The sequence below is a fragment of the Narcine bancroftii genome, chromosome 7, assembly GCF_036971445.1.
Source record: "Narcine bancroftii isolate sNarBan1 chromosome 7, sNarBan1.hap1, whole genome shotgun sequence".
In the NCBI taxonomy this organism is placed as follows: Eukaryota; Metazoa; Chordata; class Chondrichthyes; order Torpediniformes; family Narcinidae; genus Narcine; species Narcine bancroftii.
The window spans coordinates 175,307,464-175,332,850 of record NC_091475.1 but is presented as its reverse complement, the minus strand read 5'-3'; the positions used below and the strand labels follow the sequence as shown (position 1 = coordinate 175,332,850).

The 25,387-nt window shown below is 39.4% G+C and overlaps 1 protein-coding gene across 6 annotated transcripts in view; it reads right to left on the bottom strand.

Moving 5' to 3' along the window:
* Window positions 1–25,387, bottom strand: part of sgcg (sarcoglycan, gamma) — a 527,276-nt gene that overhangs the window by 236,621 nt on the left and 265,268 nt on the right. For 3 of the 6 annotated variants that reach the window (XM_069891401.1, XM_069891400.1, XM_069891402.1), the window contains one exon: window positions 714–905. In XM_069891401.1, coding sequence (XP_069747502.1) covers window positions 714–905 — 192 coding nt within the window. Of the gene's footprint in view, window positions 1–713; window positions 909–25,387 lie in introns of all 6 variants that reach the window. The other 3 variants (XM_069891398.1, XM_069891403.1, XM_069891404.1) reach the window with 1 other exon arrangement.

The window sequence follows — 25,387 nt, the reverse complement described above, 5'->3', positions numbered from 1 at the left end:
GGAAATGGCAACAGGTTTGGTCGTGGACCAGAGGATTTTAACTGCCCATGTTCCTCAGGTTACATTTCTAATCATTCAAAATGAATTGAGAGGGTTCGATATCATCAGTAGTATTAGATTGGGTCAAAGATTTTGACAGAGTGAAGCACAGTGGAGTTGGAATAATAATGCTGCTGAGTCATTTATTATATATTATACCACATGTAGAAACCATCCAGAAAATCATGTGAATGCTGTTTAAGAACAATTTGACATTACACCATTCATTACCAAATATTTAAAACCTCTGGCATTCAATTTGACTTTTCTTAACCCCTGGATATTTTTTTTAGTTTAACACATGATCGGCATATCAAACCATGGATGCATAAATTCAATAAACACATCATAGATGAGTTTAAATCTGCAACTAATAGAAGCAGTCGGAGAGATGGCACTTGCAATTTTGAACGTTTGACATTTGCCGGCATCCTTGTGCATCATGAAGGCAATTTATTCATCTAATCAATTGTGAAAATGGGAAGCCAGCAAGTACCGTACAATCAAGTTGCACAGAATCAGAAAGTATGAGACAAAGAACAAAAGACAAAATGATTGCAAGAAAATGAGAGAAATAGAATATGGAAAGAAAAAGATCTCTGAATACTGGCACCGTCAAAGCACGTTTTAAGAAGTGCGTTTAAAAACATCAAATGAACAGAGGCGGTACTTACTGTGGAAAACCACATCACTTTGAGAATCCAGATTGTTAATGCAAAATTCACCACCAGGATAATGAGAAGCAGCAACACAAATAAATAAAGGCAACGCTTCCTCCAACCGTAGATTCCAATCTTGTAGACATATTGGTTCTCTGGCCTTTGCAGGCTAATGCCTTGTGTCGTCAGGTATTGTTCCCGTACCATCTGCTGGGAAAGGGAGGGGAGTTAACAATTAGTGAGGTTCCACACTCAAACAAAAAGAGTTAATATTTAACAAACCCTGCAAAATGGCTACATGGCATTGTCTGTAACACAGTAAGTGGTGTATATCCAAGTCCTATTCTGAAAGGTGTCCATCAGTTTCAGAAGATTGCCAAACTAATTTCTTATTAGTGGAGAAATCAATCACAGTTGACCATCAAAAAGAAAAGAGCACAATTCAAAGTATTCCCAGAGTACACCATTAATAAAAAAAACTTTGAGCTAAGATTGAAAATTACAATTTGATTGACATAGTCTGTTTATCAACTCCAACAGCAGGCAAACTCCGTCTTAATGCTTTCCAATGCAGAAGCAAATTAAGTGCCATGAAACTGGGTATATCACATGGGGCGACACAGTTACAGCACCAGCGATCAGAGTTTGGATCCCGTGCTGTCTGTAAGGAGTTTGCATGTTCTCCCTGTGTCTGCGCGGGAGACAGGGGACTTGGTTTCCTCGTACCTTTGAAAAACGTACGGGGGTTGTAGGTTAATTGGGCTCATGAGCTAGAAGGGCCTGTTACCATGCTGTACGTCTCAATTTTAAAAAAATTAAATCCGCAAGCTCGAGAATTGCTCACAGGTCAGGTGAGTCCTAGCAGACTCCTCCCCCTCTCCTCCACCCCCGATTACTTTCACAAGATACACTGGTTCAGAACTTAATCGGATGAAAGCAAAGCACTGAGCGAACTCTCTTTATAGCTCTGACTCTCCACAGGGGAATAATTGTTTACTATGCTCAGCATATGTGATTTGACAAGCATGATTAAATTTCATCACTCTTACAATTGAATTATTCCAATTTGTTAAACAACTTAATTGTTAGATTTTGTGCACCAAGCATTTGTGGACACTCCTCAGCAAATTTCACTGTGCTCCCTGCCATGATTTCCAGCATTTGTTACAGTAGAACACTCTTACTTTGCAAGAAAAACTACCAATTCCAACTCTTTCTGTCACTTCTCCACAATTCCAACCTTGTTGCAGACTGTCATGCTTTTTCTCCGGAGACTGCCAGCTCAAAAAAAAATTGATGTTAAAAATCACAATTAATGAGACAAGATAAAAAAAAAAACCCAGGCACTTCACTTTTGCTCCTTCACACAATGCTTTTAAAAATACATTTTGGGTTTCATGCCAATCTTCCCTCCACCCTACCAGAAGAGATTGAGAACAGCTTCTGCTGAACTTCAACGCAAGAAAAATTCAGGAAGTCTCCATTTAGCATTAACCATTTTATATCTATTTTTGTGCCAGTGGGAACAGTGTGAAAATTGCAGTGATATTGGGATCCCTGTTATTTTTAATGGAGCCCAGAACGGTCTTCTCTCTCTCTCTCTCTCTCTCTCTCTCTCGTGGACTTCCTCAGCATTGAGGATGGATTGTTTCCACTCCAGTTCTGTGGGTTAAGAGGTGGCTGACGAGGCCAATGTGGGACCTGCATGCTCTGCCATAGGTACAACAGGGGGCAACAGGCCCTTTAGCTCAAGGGTCTGTGCCAAACACGAGGTCCAAATCAAACAAAACCTCTGCTGCTTGGATTTAATAGATGTTCCTCCACCCCCTTCATATTCGTGTGTTTATTTGAACATCTTTTAAATGCTACTGGAGGATCTGCTTCCACCTGGCAGCCTGTTCCAGACACTCACCACTCTCTGTGTAAAATACTTGCCCCACTCATTTCCCCTAAACCACCACCACCCCAACCTTAAACCCACATCCTCTACTGTGTGACACTTTTATCCTGGGGAGAAGATTTTGACTGTTCCACCTTACCTCTCATGATCTTGTACATTTATATCAGGTTACCCATCAGCATCCTATGTTCCAGAGAAAACAACCCAAGTACAGCCCACCTTCTAAACCAGTCAGCGTCCTCATAAACCTCTTCTGTATCTTTTCCAAAGCCTTCACATCTTCCTGTATCAGGTTGACCAGAATCACACACAACACTCCAAGTGTGATCGAACCAAAATTTTATAAAGCAACAATGTGCCCCACCCATTGAGGGCAAACACACCACACTCAATCGTTATCACCCGATCCACTCGTGTGGCCATTTTCAAGGAGTTCTGGACCCCCACACCTCTTTGCAAAAATAATGCAGGAAGTGACCCATTCTTGCTGACATCCACTTGACCTCTGTGCTTGTGATGCATAGACTCGAGTTCCTTAATGACAACCAAATTGAAGTTTCTCAATTTTGAGAGTGCAGAGACCAGGGTTTCCCAGGAGTCAGTGAGGATGTTACATTTCCTTTTGGGAACATAGCTGAAGCTTTGCCACAGCCCTCCTGTTGATTACTTGGAGTGAACAAGGTCAGAGTATCCTGTTTGGTTCAGGAGTCTGGTTTAGGTATATGAACAATATAGCATTACGTCAGTGCTGCCTGAATAGATTAGGGCTTCTTTGCTGGTCCATTGGCCTGGAGGGAGGGACATTCACCACTCTATCCTATTCTAGAGGTACAGAAGGCACAAAACAAAGGGACATAGTAAAAAAATGGAATTTCTTTTGTCCCTTGAAAGCTTGAATGGTGGAGGTGCAAGATTCTAATTGTAGAGATCAAAAGTACAAAGATTTGTCAGATTTGAGCATTTTGTGCAAAAGGTGAAAAATGAACTAAAAATTCTTCACACGCAGTTCAATCATATATAGCTGCAAGCACAGCAGAGGGTAATGCAGTGGGTGAATTTATCATGGAAATCAGATGGTACTGATTTTGTCTTAATTATAGAATTAAATGAGAGAACTGGAATTCAGACATCCAGGCTCAATTTTAAAATCAATATTTTCATCAGGCAAAGCTTTTGTTGTCATAGAATATAAAAAAACAAGGACAACTTGTTACAATTTTATAAACATTGGTTAGGCTACACCTTGGCATTGTGCCCAGCTCTGGTCACCATACTATCAGAAGGATGCATTTGCACTGAAGACACAGCAGGGATTTACCAGGATGTTGCCTTGATTTGAACATTTCAGTTGCAAGAAGAGATTGGATAAACGTGGCTTGTTTATTCCTTGTTAAATGATGTCAGGGATCTATCTTCCTTTAAACAGCACTCTCCGCAGGTGCACGTGTACTGCTGTTGTTTGAAATGGTTGCAGGAGAACCAGTTCAGGCATGGAAGCAAGCACCTAAAGAAAATCCTGCCTCCGAGAATTAGGATCAGGATGCAGGAAATTGTGTGAAGGCATGAATAGGTCTCATCTAGTTAGCAAAAGTAAAGATGAGTGTCAGGGGGATAAATGTTTCGGGCTCAACCTTTAGAAGGGCTCTGGCCCAAAGCATTGGTCATACACCTTTAGCTCCTATGGACACTGTTGAGTTCCTTCAGCATTTGTGTTTTTGCTATAATCACAGCATCTGCAGACTTTTGTATTTCACTCAACTTTAGGACAAGGATGAAAATACTGAGGTATAGTTGTTAAATTTGTGGATGACACAAATTTAACAACCATAGGGAGGTAAGAGAGGAGAAAGTAAAATGTGAAGAGAACAAAAGGAGGTTACAAAGGGATATATTCAAGGGATGGATGAGTGAGCAAAGATCTGGCAAAGGGAATGTAATAAAGGAAAATGTGAAAGTGTCTATTTCAATAGGAAACTGAAATATTATCAAAATAGTAAGATTATAAAGTTCTAAGATGCAGAGCATTGTACAAAGCATCATTTGCACAAGGGTTAGTCAGCAGGTACAGCAAATAATTAGGAAATCTAACATTATATCACCATTTTTGCTGAGGGAATTGAACACAAAACTGGGAATGTTTTGTGTTCCTGAGTTATACAGAGCACTGGTTGAAAACATAGCTGGAGCATTGTGTCTGCGTTGGTCTCCTTAGAGGAAGGATGTAAATATGTTAGAAGCAGTTCAGAGAGGGTTTACTCGACTGGAATAGGCAAGTTGTCTTCCTTGTATTTGGTGGTGAGAAGTTACTTGACTGAAAGATCCTGATGTGCCGCGACAGGATGGATATGTGGAGGATGCTTCCTCCTGTGGAAGAATCTAGAACTAGGGGGTCACTCTTTCAAAGCAAGGAGCCACCCATTTAAAACCCAAACGAATCAAAATCATTATGTCAGAGGATCATGTGTCTTTGGAGTTTTCTTTCTCAAAGGGTAGTGGAAGCGGTCTTTGAACAATTTTTAATGGTAGAGGCAGCTAGATCCTTGATAAGCAGGGGTTGTACACAATGAAAATTTATTGTGGGCAAAGTGGGAGCGCGGAGTTGCAGTCAGATCTGCCACGATATCACTAAAAGGTCAGAACACATTTGAGGGGCCGGGTGCCTTCTCCCGTTTCTAATTCACATGGATGTATGGGTCTGTTCTGTAAATATGGTTTTCTTTTTACTGAAGATATAGAGCTGATAGCTGAATTCTAAATATGGAAACATTTATCTATATTTTGTATTTATTGTCTCTTTTTCAAGTTAACCAGGTAAACTGCAGTTTTGTAATGAAATTAGCCCTTTGGCTATAGCAAATAAGAATCTTTGTGCACGTGTACATTGTACAATCTGTATAACAATAAACTCATTGTCATTAAATACTTTTGATAGGTCCAGATAGTTTTATTTTATGAAGGGCCACAGAAAACTAAAGCTAAGCCTAACTTTCACCACCTAAGCGAGCTGGAGAAGGGATTAGGCTCATGGTCAAATAGAACCATTTGCTTACTGCACAGAGGCAAGCAATTCAACAGCTACCATAAACCAGAGGCTTCTGTGGATTTGACTCTTCCGTTATTCAATTCCTGAATCTCTAATTAATTTATGTGACTTCTGAATAAAACAATGAAATCAAATATTATTGAATTGTTGCATTGTTGGAACTTCATCATCTGCGTTCTTAACAAATAATAGAGCAGGAAAACACATTAATGAAATAAGATTGATATTTTCTTGAGTGATTTCACTACATTCAAACTTATTCCATAATTTTGATGGAAACAATATGCTCTGGAAAGACATCTATGTGAAGAAATTCATACATCTCTGATCAAGTTTCTACCAGGGTATTTGCATTTTATTTACTGAAAAATTTGATGATTGTGATTCTATTTAGAAAAGTCACTTCAAAGAGCATTTTGTGGTTCAAGATTTCATTTTTTAACTTACTCACGAGAAGGCACAATAGAAGACAGTTTACACAAAAATGCTGGAGAAATTCAAAAAGTAATACTGTGTTCTTTATAGCTGCAAAGATAGAGATACATATCCAATGTTTTGGTCTTGAGCCCTTCTTTTAAGGTATGAGCTAAAAGCAGCCAGGGCACCTGAATGAAATAGATAGGAGGAGGGGTAGGGGGAGGAGCACAGAATCACAGACAAGATGGATATGGGTGGGAGGGTACAAGAGAAAAAAAGCCAAGGAGATATCTCTCTGAATGGTGAAGGTGGGGGGGGGGTACAGGGTGGAGGTGGCAGGTTGGGGAGGTTGAGGGTGGGGAGGTCAAAGGAAGTTGGGGGGAGATGAGAGGGTCTGAGAGCTCAGGGAAGGGGGGGGGGAGTGGGAGCAGGGTAGATGAAAAGACTGAACATTGCATGACCAATGTTTCAGGCTTGAGCCCTTCCTCTCGGTATGAGATTGTAACCGCTTTGGGAACATTATGTGACTGTGCGACTTGCTGAGCTTCTCCAGGATTTTTATGTAAAATACAATCACTTGCATTTGCAAATTATTGTGTTTAACTCAGAATAGAAGACAGTTGATTGGATTCACTTCCATCTTGGATATTGACTTCCTTCAATAGAACACATAATACACTAAATGGCTATTCACCACAACTAATATCTGAGTAAATGAGATAACATGGCCCCATTCTTTATTTGCCTTGTCTAATCATCCTGTTGTACCTATTGTCATCAAGTTTCTGGAGGTCAGGCTCATTGTTAATCTGGTCATATTGCTGCAGTCACTTCTCTAAACTTTTTCTCAAGGATACCAACCAAGGTTATTCTTGATGGATAAAATTGGAGAGCATTCTTTGAGGATTTGATTGGAGTTGATTGTCAAAGAATTGTTGCTTTTAAGTCATTTATATATTATGTATCATTGCTCTTGAAAGAATATATGCTTATCATAAACGCACCATAGAAACTTATACTGTCGTGAAGAATCTCCACATTCTTAGTTCCCTTAATCTTCTTTCTAAAATAATTCTATTTATATCCTGACTTTATGGTTTATTTTGAGAAGCTGTGTGTTATTTGGTTCACAATGAATGCATTCAGCGAAACCTTACAAATCTTGTTATCAACATGGTGCAGAATGATCCTATGCAGCATTTCGAGGCAGATAAGCTCATCAGATATAACCAGGTTCATAAATAAAAAGGTTGATTATTTAATAGAGCAGAGCAATCATGACAGGGGATTTTTTAAAAAGAGGTTTTCAGTCATAAAAATATCTACAGAAAAGACATTTAACGCTTTAACATGTTGCGATAAAACTAAGAATGTTTGAATAACTAATGTTATTCAGGTATTAATGACATGATCTAATTGATAATTCAATAAAATAATTGGAGTTACAATTAAATTTTTTTTTAAACTCAGAGATACAGCACAGTAATAGGTTCTTCTGGTCCATGAGCCCACGCTGCCCAAATGCACCCACGTGACCAATTAACCTAATTGACAATATAGTCATGAACCACACTTCAATGTCAAAGGCACCATGACCATGCTTGGATTCTTTAACCCTCTATGTCTTTGAAACATGGGAATAAACCGGAACACCTGGAGACAACCCATATGGATACATGGAGAACGTACAAACTCCCTGCTGACAGTGGTGGATTTGAACCTCGGTCCCTAGAATTGCACTAACTGCTACAACAACTGTTCCGCCCTTTTGCTTGCCACTTTTTCTCTGTAATTTTTCTTTACCAGCATGTGGCTCCTTAAATGAACTCCATGACCATTTTGTCATGCTCTCAGTGCTTGGTGCCAATTGGCCTTTCCTTTCATTGTTGTCCTACACTCTAAAAATGTGATCATTATAAATCTGTATGACTGCTAGAGATAACGTGTTAGTTTGCAAGCAGAAGAACTCTTCCTAATGTACTCGATATTTATAAACTTAAATGTAAAACAATGATTAAATTTCACTGTTGTTGCAAAGATAGAAATGTGTACAATTTGTATGGGTCAATTAAAATTGTTTATCTTCAAACTATTTTCAGTTTAATTGATATAATTTGAATAACGAGTGGATCAAAATAATGATTACAGTGAAACCCTGATTTTACGCGAATTCAGATGTAACGTGAGGAGTCATTAGGTGTCGGGCTCCCAGCAGGAGTGTGGATGTCGGGCTCCCGGCAGGAGTGTGGATGTCGGGCTCCCGGCAGGAGTGGGGCCATTGGGCAAAATGCAAGTACAGTGAAACCCCAATTTAGCTGGCCCCCAATGATCGCATTATAATGGGGTTTCACTCTACATTGATGCCTATCAGACATTGAAGCAAATAGTGTCAATGGGTTCAATGCTGTAGAGTTATAAATATGGTTTAAAAAGTTATGAAGTCTACCATAAGATTGTTATCTTCTACTGTATAATATGATGATATATTTAACATGCTTTCTGCCCTATGGGTCTCAGAATTTGCTCCTATATTCTAGTATAATTTAGTCACCCCATATTTAAATATATTGAATCAATTATGGATGCAAATACCCAACATCAAACAACTTCAGGGAAAAGAAAAAAAAATAAATCCTGTTCACTGTCTGCATTTCAGGAAGATATGCATATTAGGTCCAACTCATGTGAAGAATGGCAGGTGATGAAGAACATGTTCTCTGATGCCTACATCAAGCACCACAGCTGTCAACACCGAGAAAATAATTGCCATACTCTAGGGAATTGATAACTTACCCAATAATGAACTCTGGACAAGAATAATCAATTCTGTTCTTCACTCAGTTAGTCATGATAGACAACCTGAAGGAAATAGGCAAATCTATGTCACCTTTACAAACTTAGCTCATGTATCTGGCACGTTATAACCCTTGGGCACCACAATCTGACCATCAGGGCACTGTTCTCAAACCTCTTCCTTACATGTGTGAAAGCAGGACTGGAGATTATATGGCTTCCAATTTTGGGGTCTCAGAAAAATACTTGAAGTTACTCATGGCAAATGGATCACCAAGGGATCTTTTAAAAAACCCATCCTGCAATCAACACTAGGCACTGCAGACTGCTGGCTGACGTACAAAATCTGGACAACAAGAGGCCATCTACCAGAGGTTACGTTCAAAGTCAGAGCAGGAATTGTTGGACATGTAGCGTTCTCAAGTAAATTCAGCATTCCCAATGACAGATGGGAGAAAGTTGCCAATTAACCGCTCATGCGTAGATGAGTCCAGGCTTGCACCATCACCATGGAAATCCACCTGCAAGCCCAAGTGAACCAGGAAGCAGAGAATGCTTTACTCTCCATCTGGTGATTGGACATGTACTCACCCACCAAACAGCATCAAATGAAGAGTTATAAATATAGTTTAAGAAAGGTGACAAGGCACTGATGAAGTCTACCATAAGCTTGTCATCTTCTACTGTATGTAATATGATGATATATTTAACATGCTTTCTGCCCTATGGGTCTCAGAATTTGCTCCTATATTCCAGTTTAATTTAGTCAAATATATTGAATCAATTATGGATGCAAATATCCAAATTCAGACAAGTTTCAGGAAGATGGACAACCTTCAAATTTAAACAAACAAAATCTATATTATGTTTCTTTCAAAAAGATGAGGACTGCCACTAACAATAATATTCATCAAAATATCTTGGTATTGTACCCGTCATGGTAAATCACAGTAAAATGCCTCTCTCAAAGTCATTAAAATTGTTTCACAGAGTTGACTGAAATATTTCCTTTCACCTTTTACTGCACAAATCTAACCTGAGAAGATGCCATTTATTATTCTTAATGTGTTATCACAGAAGTTATCACATGTTAATTTGTGGAAAATTCATGATTTCAATTTCAAAATGTAACTCTTATTAGTAGGAAGACAGGATGGTCAGTTTCTAGTTTCATAGTATGATTGTGGTAGTGGAATGACATATTTAGATTGCTTAGTATTTGAATAGAGGGCAACTAATCCAAACAACCAACATGAGGAGACACCAGGAATTTTTTTTTCATAGAAAGATTACTACTATTTGCTGTGACAATTCTATTTAACCACACTTCAATATCAAAGGCACCATGCTTGGATTCTTTAATTTTCAAAGCCAAAAGCTTCCAGCTTTTCTGTCTTTGTGTTCTTGTTAAAAGTTTTGAAAAATGATTATCAGGAAAGAGCTGACCCAAATCCTTTTGTGGCTCTGGTGACATTCTCGGATCAATTTCAACATGCAATGCAAATAACTAAGGCAGTGGCAACAACTTTGCTTTGAAGTGAATCGGAACAACATCACATCTTTCTCACAGCTGTGGCTATTTCATTGCAAAGCTAAAGATATTTAACATAATTTTTTTCAGGTAATCCATTTCATGCAGCACATTACTGGAGAGGAGTGTCACATTTTGGAAATTATGTACTCTGTCAAATTGAAAACAACATGATTGCTGTTTTTCTATGTTCAGATATTGGCAGGAAAATCTTTTGAGAGAAAGTCCAGATTGATTTTGAAATGTTGTCTGAGGTAGCTAAATGAAAGAATTGGGGTGAGTAAATTTCTGAAGTTTAAATATAGTTAAACCTTTGTCATAAATACCAGGTACAGTGAGAAGGTTCTTCTGTAATAGAAGAATAGGTTATCAGCCATACATAGAGCATAATTTACTGAGTTTTGGATTACAATGAAATGGAATTTCAATTAGCACCGACCACAGTCATGCGGTCCATTCAGAAGCTTGATGGCTGCCGTCAAGAAACTGTCTTTAAGTCTGCTGATGTGTGCTTTCACACTTGTTTTCTCTCCAATGGGAAGATGGAGAAATGGATGTGATCAGTCTTTCAGTAGGTTAGCTGCCTTTCCTAGGCAGCAGGAGGTGTGAATAGAGGGGAGGGAAGTTTGCACTATGTTCTGAACTGCATCGACAACCGTCTGTTGCTTGTTCTGGTCTTGAGCAGAGCAGCTCTCATGCACCAAGTGTGTATCCTTTTGATAGTGCACCTATAGAAATTGTTGAGGGATGGGGGACATGCCAAACTTCTTTGGTCTTCTGAGATATTTGAGGTGTTATTGTGCTTTCTCAATCATTGAGTTGATCTACTTGTCCCAGGTCAGGTCATTTAGATATTTACTCCAAAGAACTTGAAGCTACCTTTTTTCTTTATTTTTGTGCCATTAATGTGGACAGGGTTGTGGAGTCTGTCACCTAGCCTGAAGTTAATGGTCATTTTCATCTTGCTGTTGTTCAGAGAGGGTTGTTAGCTTGGCATCATGTCATTAGCTTTCAATCTCTTTCCTACATTCTGTCTCATTGTTATTTGCTGTGCTATGGACAGAAATTCATTTACATAATTGCTAAAATACAAACTTGCTAAATCTGAAATGGAGTGAATTTTGCTCACATTTCTGGCTGCTGTAACATCCATCAGGAAATTTGACTCTTCATTTATGGGTGTGATTTTCACATTTCCAAGCATTAGTTTCAGAGTAATGCAATGCCCAAATGATGTTAACAACAATGCAACACACATAGTTCACCGGCAGTGAGATTTTCACCATCACTGGTCTGGAAATGACAGTTTTTATTTATTCAAAGAGCAACTAACTTTAAGTCATATTATTTAAAGGGCCAACAATCTTTGTCCTCCCTAAAATCTGTAACTTCTGACACCTTTAAATACATCCTGCTTGAGTTTCTTTTCCCAAGGAGATCAAGCCATTCTCAGCTTACCACTTAAGAGTCATTCCAGGCTGTTGCCATTGATCTCCAACATATCTCATCATTTTGCTGGTTACTGCTAAATTTGGGAGATCAGCCGAGCTCCTTGCTCATGAGAAAGATGCATCATCCTCTGTAGGAGAAGGCAAAGCAGGGACAGGTATTTGCCTGCACAGTTGGTTTCCATAACCTGCATTGATAGACCTCATTGGCAACATCCTACTGGGAACATTTGACATTTGCTTATCCCACATGAGAAGTCAGTGAGATGTGAGACTAACCCATTCGTGGCAGAAAAATTCAAACCCATGAAGGTTGGCCACCTTGTACTTTGAGCTAGCACATCCTGTCTGTTGTCTTTCACTCAAGTTGGCAATGTCAAGGCACCCAAAATCTATTGGACAGACTATCATCCTGGACACTGCAACAAATAAATGAAGTGCCAGGCTGAAAACAATGAAGCGTTAGACAGAGAATCAAATCTCACTGCTCTGTGTACATTACAGTGGAAATTCTTACACTTATAATCACCTTCACAAATTAGCATTAGGTTGACTCGTAATACTGCATTAAAGTCAAAATATATTTCTCTAATGCTGAATGCTTGTTCTTTCAAACAAAATCATCTGTAAATCTTAATGAATTATGCAGCCAATATTATACAGCAAAGATAAAAAGTCTAAAAGCGTGATAGAATTGGAAAATGGAACATATGAACCCAAGGTAATTATGAGGTTTTTTTAAAAACTGTACAGGCCAATTTTCTGAGTAAATTCTATCCAGATGACCAAATCTAGCTCCAGGGAAAAAAAAACCCTGAGAAAGGTATTATCAGTAAGTAAAACTAAACATTAAATTTTTGCATTCATATCCCATTCCATCTAAAGGCAGCTCAATTCTATTATAGCAGTATATATGCTGACTGTCTCTAAATCAAGTACACAAAGAAATATAATTCTTTTCTATTTCTAACATGCTTGTGAGGAAATGATGGTGAAACCCTCCAAAATGAACATTGACCCTCATTGGGTCACAATCTATTAAAATGTAATATTCTAAAAGTTTGGACAAATTGGGCAAAGTTGGAGACCCCCAGTGTTTCAGATCTACTTCCTGTTGGCTTTGAGAATGAAGAGGCTGTGAAGCAGCTGCGAGCTGGAAAAGATTGGGCAACTTATAACTGCTCAAGTATCAGGAGGTACACTCTCATTCTGAGGGCTGTAGAACTGTATTTGCCAGGTGACCTGTACAATAGCTTCTCTACTTCGGCCTGCCTTAAAATAGAGTTGGGACCTACTGGGATCCTGGTTTGCAAACATTCATGATTTTGATCAGGAGTATTGCCAATTAATCTGCAAAATGCCAGCGCAAAAGAAATGGTGAAAATTGTCATTCTGTCCAGTGGCTACAGTTTTTTGTATGGCTTGAGGAAAGCTACAGATCTAATCTGGTTATGCTACAGAGTTCTCCATGTGTAGCAATGGGACTCGATCAAAGAAATGTACACTGATCCTTGCTGGAAAGTATACCAGTGCAGAAATCGCTTGAAGAACAGCAACAGACTGGAACTAATATCCTAAAGTTTTGATAACCAACTATTGGAGAAGACGTGAAGACCAAATGAGTTGTCAGTGGTCTAAAAATACACTCTGGTACATCCTGCTTTCAAGCAAGACCATTAGCAAAAAAATACAATGATGTCACATTATCAACTCGCAACACATTTGGCCACACTCAATCCTCATCAATCTATGAAATTCATTTCACCCCTCAAATCCTTGATCAGCTTCTCTACAGGCAACAACAAAAAAAGCAGTGTTTACCTGATCCCTACAACTTAACCCAATTTATTTAGGTAAAATGATTAGGCAATAAATAGAAGGTTGCCATTTTGAGAGGATGACCAGCAATATTCATTGAATCTTGGGCCAGATATTCACTTGCAAAGTTCTGGGAGAGAAAAAAATGCTGCGTAGCTGAAAGGAGCAATAGAGCAACTACTGTCCTTTGAATCTTGGGTGATGTGCAACACTGGCAAAAAAAAGTCTTGAAAAATTTTTGGCCATTGTTGCCACAATGGATGTCTTCATGGTTGAAACACATCGCAAATATTGGCTATTGACCAAAGGTGGACCAGTTTTAATTAATTTATCACCCATGTTTAAAGAGGGTGATATCTTCAGGACCTTGCTGTACATCTAAAAAACAAATGGAGCTCTCCTATCTGTATTAGCCAAGAAAAAAAGCGAACCAGATTATATTGTGGTATCAAATTGCTGTTTGTGAGAGCTTGCTGTTTGCTTCCCCAACGATCAACAGCACTGAAGTTAAAAATGACTTAATTAACTTGTGAGCTTGAGAAGAGCAGGATTAAATTGATTAAACAAAAATAATGACTGGATTTGGAGAAATTGTTGAAGTTTTAGTAATTACATTAATTGAAATAATTCCAGTGAATATAATAAAAAGGAAGTCTGGAGGTTTGGTCTGGTTCCCTACAGATGCTCATTTGAATAGATATCCCAGCATAGATTCATAACAGGGCCAGATGGGCAGGTGAATATTTTCAAATGTTACAATCACTAAAGTGCTCACTTACCTCAAGTCTGGAAAGGTCTGAACCATAGAAAATTCTGATACTTCTGTTGCTTCCTATAAATCAAATGGGCCATCATTTCATGTTTGTCCATCGTTAACACCGCGCTTGGACGCAACTACCCCTTTAATGCATTCCCCTTTAATGCATTCCCCTTTAATGCAGATGTATGCTGATATTCTAAATGGCAGGTAAATATTGTTCACTTTCAAAAAGAATCTTAAATTTTTCCATGTTGTAGTGTGATAATCCTAAAATAAAAGCTTCAGAGTTCCAAAATCACATTTTAGTCAGTTTATTCCAGATGGAAATACAATTGGTCAAACAATTTTCTGAGTTCTGTCTCTTACTTGGGTCATTTATAGTGCCTGAATTCCCAACATTGTAAATAGAAGGGTTAAATTCGATGGCATTTGAAAATGTGCTAGGTTATTGATATGTGATGCACCCGTTCTGTTCTGAGCCACTCAAGTCTCACTTGGAATTCACATCACCTCTTTATTAGCAATCAGCAAGTGCATAGCTTGGTGATGACAGCCTCAGTGCTAATAAACGCCAGAAACTTAAAGCTAGCCTGTGTCTCAGAATGTGGAGATTCTTTGTGGATGAGACATCTTGCAGGAACGGCTAGACAGCAAACCCAGTTTTCCAATGTCACACTGGAGGTCGTTGATGAGATAAAGAAGTAGTCGTGTTCTACCCACAGGAGCCCAGGAAGCCTTTCAGGCATAATTAGAAACGTGGATCATAATTTTTAGGATTTCTGCAATTACAAAAATGCAAATAAGAACCAGACTGGACATGGTTTCTTTTTGCATAATTGTCTTATCCCTATAGCTTGTAAACCCCATTTCAGTCTGAGGGTATTCTCGTTAATTATTGTGGCCCACGTAACACAGCATGAAGGGATTGCCTGATGATGAATAGTTAAGGAGGCTGATCCTATACCACTGGAGTTTAGGCAGAAACTTCTCGAAGAGGACATTGATAGGGGAGATGCTGAGAGATGGTTTACATCCTTGGGGAATCAAGAATGATGAGGTATAGCTTCAGGAGAAAGGATACAAATTAAGGCAAATCTGAGGAGAAATATTTTTCTTCAGAAGATTGACAATACTTGTAATTTTCAGTCATAGGACCATTTAAAATATATGACACATGAAGAGGCCATTCATCCTCTAATACGAGTGCTAGTAAAAAAAAAAGCTACACTGAACCCAATTCCACCTTCCGGCACTGGGCAGATAGTAATTCTAAGAAATGTTTCTGCATGAAGAGGAGTTCAGCTTCTACCACCTTTCAATCTCGCAAGTTCTAGGTCCTTATCATGCCCAGATGATTTGTTTGCAATTTCCATGCTATCCTTTCATGACTATTTTAAAACTTTTAACCTCACTCCAGATCAGGACAGAGTGAAGGCTGGATCGCTGAACTTTATTCAACATTGGAAAGTACAGACTTTCAATACATACTTAGTGGAGTCACTGGTTATGGGGATTGGGCACGAAAGGGAACTGGAGCCAAGATCAGAACTGCCATAACCTGACTGAGCAGCAAAGCCAGCTCGAGAGGCCATTTGGATTACTTCTGAGTTTTCACGTTTCAGTCCCACATCACGGTACAAGACTCTTGTGCCACTCACCACAAAATGGTAACAGCTTGGTTTTTTTAAAAACTGCTTTCTTCATGGACATTTTTAACCAATGTGCCATCCCTGTGGTGACCACAATGAATGCTAGAGAGCCTTAATTTAGGCTCCAAATTTGGGAGACATTCTCTAGTTTTTATTTGACATTTGATAACAATGAAGTATTCAGACCAGATGCTGGAGTCTCGTCCCATTGGAGTGCATCTGGAATGCAAAGCCCCAAATAACTCCCACACATGCAGTTGCTCTTCCAACATTATGTTCTTTGGATTCAGAAGTAATATCTGAATTCCGTTCAGATATCTGGAAATAAAAAAAAGCTAAATCAGTCAAAGTGACCATAAAGTCACCAGACTATCATAAAAATCTTTTAAGGAAGGGGTCTATTCCTCAAGCACTTAGGCCCATATCCACCCGTGTTTGCCTGCCAAGGTGATTGATTCTCAGCTGTCATAATGAATAATGCGTAAGCCATTTGATTGTATCAAATGTTTTCAGGGCAAATAGCAATAGATAATAAATGTTGGCAGTGAATTTATCAAATCCCTAAAATAAAATATAACAGTGCAATGAATGAGCAGAAAGATCCTGAAGCTGCGGGCAGATTTGTTCATTTCAATAATAAACTCTGCTTTCAGAATGAACTATTGGAACCAAAGTTATTCCTCCTCAGGAAAAGGTTCCGTGCACTTAACAAGTTTTTGTGACCACTAAAATCAAGAGAGTACAAACTCTTATTGGCTCAATAAACAGTTGACATATTCAGGAGGAAATCATTCCTGAATTCTCTGGGTAGGTTTCACAGCATCTTTTATTGAACATCAGGCCAAAGGCTATCAAGCAATTGATAATTCTCCCATGTAAACTAATAAGTTACAGTTAGAGAATAAATGGAATTCCTCATTAAAATCTTTATCAACATTGTGCAGTCAAAAAAGGAACCTTTTCTTGTCAAATGATAATGTTAGATGCTTTTATCTTAATTTCAAAGTGGAATTCAAAGGTAGTTCTTTGGAGGGTATGGTATACATTGCATGTACTCCTGTAACTTTCAACATTTGACCTGGAAATTCCTGCACTGAACACTTCAGCTCTTTCTCCAAATAATTCCTGTTTTTAAAAAAAAATCTAGCTCTAGTATACCCTTTCAAAAGCTAGTTCCACGTCGTAATCGGTGTTTGGCTAAAGCACATTCCAAAATCAGTCCTAAAATTACTGGAACTATTTCTTCACAGTTACATCACATGAACATTTGTCCTCAAGTCTTGTTCATTTGGAATATTTATATATTATAATTTTGGAAACCTTTATATTACAGTTCAAATGATTAACTATGAAACAACAGTGAGTAGCGACTGATGCACAGTACGAGGGTGAACCAAAAACTGACTTCATTATTAGAATTTGCCACGTTGCCCTGTGGGGAATGCCCATTTCTGGTGACGTATGCGCTGGCATCCGGAAGTGATGTCAGCACGTCACTGCATCACTCCTCGGCTGGCAGTGTGCCACACGGATGTGGGGGGTGGGGGGGGGGGTGTTCCCTTAGCTCGCACATGGCTTCAACCACGGGCTTCTTCTCAGCAGTGAAGGAGAGCCCATGCCAACTTGGGATGGTCGACTGTTGCAGCGATTCGGCCCGTCCACCCGCGCAGTCACTTGGCCCGCTACAAGTATTAATTTAATAAGCTGTTACTTCAGAAAGACATGTTGTAAGAGTAGGTTACAATAAGAGTTGCAATGTAATTACTTCCCAATTTGAGGGCAGAAATGTGTTGCAAGCGCAAGTGAAAAAGGTCAAATATTAAATAACACTTTCTCGCTTTCCTGCCACATCTCTCACTTCTGGGTAGTCTTGCTCTGCATACCACAACTTCCCCAGAAGGCAATTAAATTTTGTGTGAATATATTACAATACTGTTATTAATTCAAAGTTTTCAATCATTGATTCTTGCTGTTTTTGTTAATATTTACAGAGATTGATGTGTGCTCACACAATATGTTGTGATTTAATTTCAGAAATGGTAGCTGAGAGGTTTCTTGGCTCAAGTTAATCCTGTCTGACTCTCAACTAACACCTTTGTGGTTTATACTTTTCTTCTTGTCAAATATTTTATGTGATCTCAATTATTTTATTTTCAAACATTTCTCTAAGTGGTTTCTTGTATTTTCAGTTGTTATTGGAGGTGGTATTGGGACCACTGATGTAATGTGTAAAGGACTGCGGTGTATTAAGTGTTTCCTATACTATCGTACAACACATTTCTTCAAAAGGTTTCTATCCTGAAGAGAAATTGGGGATTATGATAGACAACTTCAAGCTGAACACAGAGATCATTTCAGATTTTCTGCATCATGTAGGAAGTTGGAGAAACATTATATTAACTTTAATTGCATTTAGCATGTTTTATCACATAATGAAGTTGACATACTGCATTAGTTCAACAGACCTAAAATGCTTGGCATCTGATGTCTTTTGTATCAATGTCCTATATATATATATAAATAAAAAAACAAACAAACAAACAAACAAATAAATAGATCGATCGCCCATCGTAGATGGATTCCAATTTCCCTGATCCACTTTCCCATGGTCACCAGGTCCTGGCGAAACCTTTCACCTTGTTCATCATTGATTTTACCAAGATCAGCCGGGAAAAAGTCCCAGTGCGAGTGCAGACAATTAATTTCCGATGACCTGTTGCACTTCATAGTTTTGTATGCTTGAAATAAAATGACAGGAAATCACAAAAATAGGTTACAATCTTTAAAAAAAAAGGCACATAATAGGAAAACGTTAAGGTTATTTTCGTGATCTGAAACTCAAAATCCATAAAATACCCTCAAAAGTATTCAGGAGGTAAAATCTTCATTGTCCAGTGTAATTGACACCAGCATTACCAAATCAGACAGCAATACTCCCTTGCAGGCAAAGCATGGCTGGCAGCATGAGAACACATTGCTGCAATCCCAAGTCACCCGCACAGTCCCTTTGAATAGCAGTGCCCTGCGCCACAAGGCCAGCATCTTGCATTTGCCTTGCAGTACGGTGCCATCCTCCAGTGCAGCACCTCAAGTAAGCAAGAAGATCAATTTGGGTTCCAGTGGTGACAGGGACTGTTCTTGATTGATTCTTCATGTGGAGACAGCAAACTATAATACAACACTATCCCAAACTTTACGATCAGTGCCTCCCTTTGCAACAATATCCTTGACTTTTTGTCTAATAGACTACAATCAGTGAAGATGTGGAGCCACATCTCTTCCCTGATCATGCAACTCAGAAGCTAGGCAAGAATGTGTCCTTCACTACACTCCCTCCACACCCACAACTGGTTTGCCAAATACTGATCCAGCTCCAATCTTCATATTCACTGATGACACCACAGCCACAGGATGGGTATCAAATAACGATGAGACAGTATGCAGAACATAGTGTTACAGAATCCAGAGGACCCCAAAAAACATCAGCAATAGATATGCACCACAACACAGGGTTACTTAAACAAAAGTTGTTTTTAATTATAATTGAACACGAAAACAGAATTAAACTCTAACTTATTATTTAACCTATCTAACTATTTAATCCCCCCTCTAATACTAAGCGCAAGTGTGTGTAATGTATATTTAAGATTAGAAAAGTTCTTTGGATCACAGTCCAATCTCACTGGTTGCAGGCAATTCTTATACTGTGCACAGAAGTTAGCATTAACAAAGTTCACCAGTCTTTGGTGCTCAACAGGCAAATGGTTACCACTCAGAAGGGTACTTGCTGGTTTTCAGAGAGAGATTCCTTTTCCAGGACATCCGCAACTGATTCCTTCTCAATCAGTCTTGCTGACAAAGCTTGCCCCCTTCAGGTTTCTCCAGGTGATCCTCTTTCTTTCAGGTCACCTTTCACACTGCCAGTCTTCTCCTTTGACCAGGGAGCCTTCCAAAGTTTGCCAGCTTTGACCTTCTGGAAATAATTTCTGTGACTCCTCTCTCTCTGATTCATACCATCCCTCTATGGGAACAAAACAGTTTCTCAAGCTGCTGTCCATACTTTGTTGCCTTCTGCAAAAAGCATTCTGCAAAAGTCCCGCAAATATTCAGTGTTTTAAAATGTGTGTGTGTGCAACCTGCTCTAACAATTCCTCCCAAACCACCTCTGTCACAATAGATTGAAAGTCTAGTGGAGTAGTGCCAAGATAACAGTGTCAGTAAGACAAAGAAATTGATCAAAGTCTTCAGGAGAGGAGGTAGAGGCTAAGGAAGTTCAGCATTTCCCTCAATAATTTGTTCTGGTGCATCACCAATTGCCTATTTACTGGATGCATCACAGCGTGGTGTGGGAGCTGATCTATTCAAGAATGGATGATGAATCCAGCTCAGAACATAATGCTAACTTCTCTCCCCTTCATGGACTCTACCTTCATCTCCTGCTGCCTTGGTAAGGTAGCCAGTGTACTGAAAGATCCATCACACTGCAAACATGCTCTCTTTTCTCTCCTCCCTTCGTGAGCAGATCCAAGAGTTCCCTGCTACCATCAGACCCCTGAGAGAGGCCCACAGCAGTGCTCTCCTGCTCTGCACTAACTGATCTTTCTACTTGTAACTCCATATTTTGTAATTGTGGTTTTGCCCTTCTACTTTGTAAAGCTATAGGAATGTTAGAGTTGACCTGTTCAACTGCTTGTGGAAAAGCTCTCTCATTGCACCCAGTATAATGTGACAAATAAACAAACTCCAAATGCTTCAACCTAAACATTCACGCATGGTCAATGTAGCAGCAATGAGACTACATGACATGCTTTGCAGTTCCTCTTGGTCATGAATTTCTGGGCATTATTTTTTACTGCCTTTATAAAACATAGTATCAGTACTGATAGTTTCAGTAGACTGAAAGACAAAAAAAAAATCAAAGCAACAAATATCTTCAACAATAAACTAATCACTGCAGATGGATAACATGTTTCCTTGGCTGTTGAGAAAGGCAAGTATGTTCTCACTAAAACTATCTAGGTGAATCCTAATCAGAAACCATGAATGAACCAAGAGAACCACCAACTGTTGAAGACCAGATCTGTGTCATTTAAGACATGAGATATGAGATTCAGGAATATATAGAAAGCCCAGATGCACCAAGCCCACCACAAAGAGACAATTCCGGACCAAGCTGGAGTCTCAGTCAGACACCAGACAGTTGTGGCAGGGCTTGCACACCATTACATCCTAAGGCGAACAAGGCGGTGTCATCAATTACAGGCCAACATCATAAAGCAACATCACCCTGGTCTCAACCTCTTTTCACTGCTACCTTCGGGCAGTAGGTACAGAAGCCTACTTGCATTTACTCTCTCGATACTCTATCAAAACTGGTGGATAAGTAACATGATCTCATCATTCACAATGGGAGAAAGGAATAGGAAGATGCTAAGTGTTTAATCCTGGTCGACAGGTGCTGAACACTCTGTAGCAGCAGCCATGCATTTTCCTTTGCTTCCAAATACGTGTGCATTTTCTAACAGGTCAAATGGCCATCGGTTAATCACTCGGTCATCATCCTGATTCACAACTTCAGGTTCTTTTCAACTTCTTCACAGATGACATACGACTTTGAATTCCCTTACATCCTCTTCAGTTTATAATGTTGGCAGCAGGGTTATTATTAACTTAATAATTCACCAAACAATGATGGGTTAATCTTCAGTCTTGGCTAGCAATTCATTTATCACAGAAAAACAGTAGATGAAATATTATCTGACTAACATGCTTTATTTAGTACATGCAAGTTATTTTTTAAAAACATAATTAATCTGCTTCTACATCAACCAAATATTTTGTGCTGGCTCAGTTCATCTATTTTCTGAATATCTGTTTCATTTGTTTCTAGTTATTTTCAGTCCCAATAGTAAGTGACAGTTTAGATAAATGTAGCCACACAGAGATTAAATCTCACTTAAAACGTATAAAAAAAAATCTGTATCTTCACTTTGACCTCTGCAATTGGAAATGTAATTTTTCAATTCAATTGCACCTGCTTCCCCTACTCAATCTGGCTTCCCATGGTCAGTTACAACCTAATTCTCTGTTGTTTTGCAAAACAAAAGGCAAATTAATAAAATTTGTGTCAAGCAAGCTCCCATCAACCAACTTTGGCAATTTCTGCGATTTCCATTTGATGACATGTGCTAATCTTGACTATTGCTTTACAGCTTCATGTAAAAAGATAAAATATTTGGAAACAAATGCTTGTGAAATCTGAATTGATCCAAATTACATTGGTATCTGTTGATGGGACTATTTATCCCACAAAGCTAGCTGGATTGTATTCTGTTACCTCAGATTGGAACACATGTTCCCAATATCTTAGCAAGCTACAAAGAGGGAATGTATATTTTTGCCTTTTAAAAAAAAATGGATGCACATGTTGCAAGGTCTATGTTTGTCTGTTGATCTTCACTGCAAAGTGATCAATCAATTTTACCGGAGGTGTTGACCTCAAGGTCTGTGCTTCTAATGAGTACACGAACATAGTAATGGTACAAAATAAAGCTCCAAATACGATCATGGTGAATAGTAAAACTAAGTTTGATTAAACATCTACATGTGCCATAGTAACAAAATAAAAAAACTCCAAAGACTACAAGAATAGCATATCTCATCATCTAGTTCATTAGGAGCATTCAGGTAGGACAGATGTTCCCAAACGTTTTTGTGCTTCTCCCCCACCCACCTCCCCCTACTCCTTGGCTCCCAGGCCACATCCCTGGTGCTTCCTCCCACCCTCACCATGCACACATACAACAAACACACAACTCATTCTACTGCAAATTTAAAACTAATCTAACACTACAAATGAGCATAAGTATTTCACAAATAAAACTTATAGTAAACCAATTTATTTAGCAATATAAAATGGACCCGAGCAGTCCCATCCCTAGCCAGTCACCGGCTGACATCCCCATCATCTGATGGATAGTGCACAATGAGCGTTGCAGGCGGAGTTTGCTGGAGATGTTTGGACCACCCCCCTTTTTGTCACTGCCTCCTGACTGCCCACTTTTTCCTCACTGCCCCCTTGGATCTTTCTACCACTCCTGGGGGGGGGGGGAGGGGTAGCAGTGCCCACTTTGGGAATGACTGAGGTCAGAGAACTTGCTTTTCCCATCAAGTCCAACTGGTATGTGATTTCAGTTCCTCACTCTGTAGTTACATTCATTAAGGATGGCCAATAGATACTTTTCCTGCTGAGATCAAATATATATCTAATGGATTTTGTAATATGTGGAGCACTGGCATGTCCAATTCAATGAAGGATTCCTATTGGCTTTTACCTTATACTTGTATCGGTTGACCCTCCGAATTATCTATTTCCTTTGGTTATGTGAAACTGATCCTTCAACTGTCTAGAAAAGAGATTATTCTTTCTCATCATAACAGATGATTTGGTCCTAAATTTGAAATAAAGAAGTCAAATTTTTAAGATCAAAATACATTGTTCTTACTGAAGTTTGGGATAGTTTGTTCAATTATTCCAACCATGGGTTCTATTTTCTATCACATACATTTCCATTTTCCAGTTAATGGTTATCATCATTTCTTTGGCCAGAGGATTCTAGTCAAAATTGGAAACTTGACGATTCCAGCAGACCTAATACAATTGTAACAGTTTTACTCTTGTAGGGGTATGCACAACAGGTGACACCACTCCACTAGTAAGTGTGGATAGTGGCTTTGTATGAGGGAGGGCTCCTCAGGACTTGTGAATACATGTTGTGCAGTTACATGAGACCTAATGCTTGACGCTTGATGTCCTGTTTTGCGGAAACTGCCAAAATGTTTGGCCTGGAAGTCAGCCTGAAGAAAACTGAGGTCCTCCATCAGCCAGCTCTCCACCATGACTACCAGCCCCCCCACATCTCCATCGGGCACACAAAACTCAAAACGGTCAACCAATTTACCTATCTCGGCTGCACCATTTCATCGGATGCAAGGATCGACAACGAGATAGACAACAGACTCGCCAAGACAAATAGCGCCTTTGGAAGACTACACAAAAGAGTCTGGAAAAAGAACTAACTGAAAAACCTCACAAAGATTAGCGTATACAGAGCCGTTGTCATACCCACGCTCCTGTTCGGCTCTGAATCATGGGTCCTCTACCGGCATCACCTATGGCACCTAGAACGCTTCCACCAGCATTGTCTCTGCTCCATCCTCAACATTCATTGGAGCGACTTCATCTCCAACATCGAAGTACTTGAGATGGCAGAGGCCGACAGCATCGAATCCACGCTGCTGAAGATCAAACTGCACTGGGTAGGTCACGTCTCCAGAATGGAGGACCATCGCCTTCCCAAGATCATGTTATATGGCGAGCTCTCCACTGGCCACCGAGACAGAGGTGCACCAAAGAAGAGGTACAAGGACTGCCTAAAGAAATCTCTTGGTGACCTGCCACATTGACCACTGCCAGTGGGCTGATATCGCCTCAAACCGTGCATCTTGGCACCTCACAGTTCGGCGGGAAGCAACCTCCTTTGAAGAAGACCGCAGAGCCCACCTCACTGACAAAAGACAAAGGAGGAAAAACCCAACACCCAACCCCAACCAACCAATTTTCCCTTGCAACTGCTGCAACCGTGTCTGCCTGTCCTGCATCGGATTTGTCAGCCACAAACAAGCCTGCAGTTGACGTGGACGTTACCCCTCCATAAATCTTCGTCCGCGAAGCCAAGTCAAAGAATGGCATTATCCTGCCATAAAATTGTATTTTTTCCCATCTAATTCACATGGCACCACTGGTACCACCAAAGGATTTGCAATGTTTGAATTTGCTAGCTGAAGGTGTACCAATGAAGGAATTGATACAAGAAAAGGGAAGCTTTGGAAATCAAAAGCTGCCGGAAAAATATGCAAAGTGTTCAATGCTTGTTGTAAAATCCAAGGATAATTGGAAAGTGATAATTATCCAACATCAGGTATTAAAAAACTTAATAAGCTAGTCAATCATATTAAGCAACCTTTTAATAAATGAGCTATTTAAAAAGATCATTTTAAAAATAAGACATAGAAAACAAAGAATATATGCACATCCCCTGATAACCCTAAGCTGCCCATATCCAAGGATGACGTGCGTGCTGCCTTCAGGAAAGTGAATCTGAGGAAAGAATCCAGTGCGGCCGGAGTACCTGGCCGAGTATTAAAAATTTGTGCTGACAAATTTATTATTTCCAACCAAAGAACTCTCAGAATTTTACAGCATGGAAACAGGTTATTTGGGCCCAACTCGTCCCCAGCGACCAATGGTCACCCTTTCAAATTAACCTC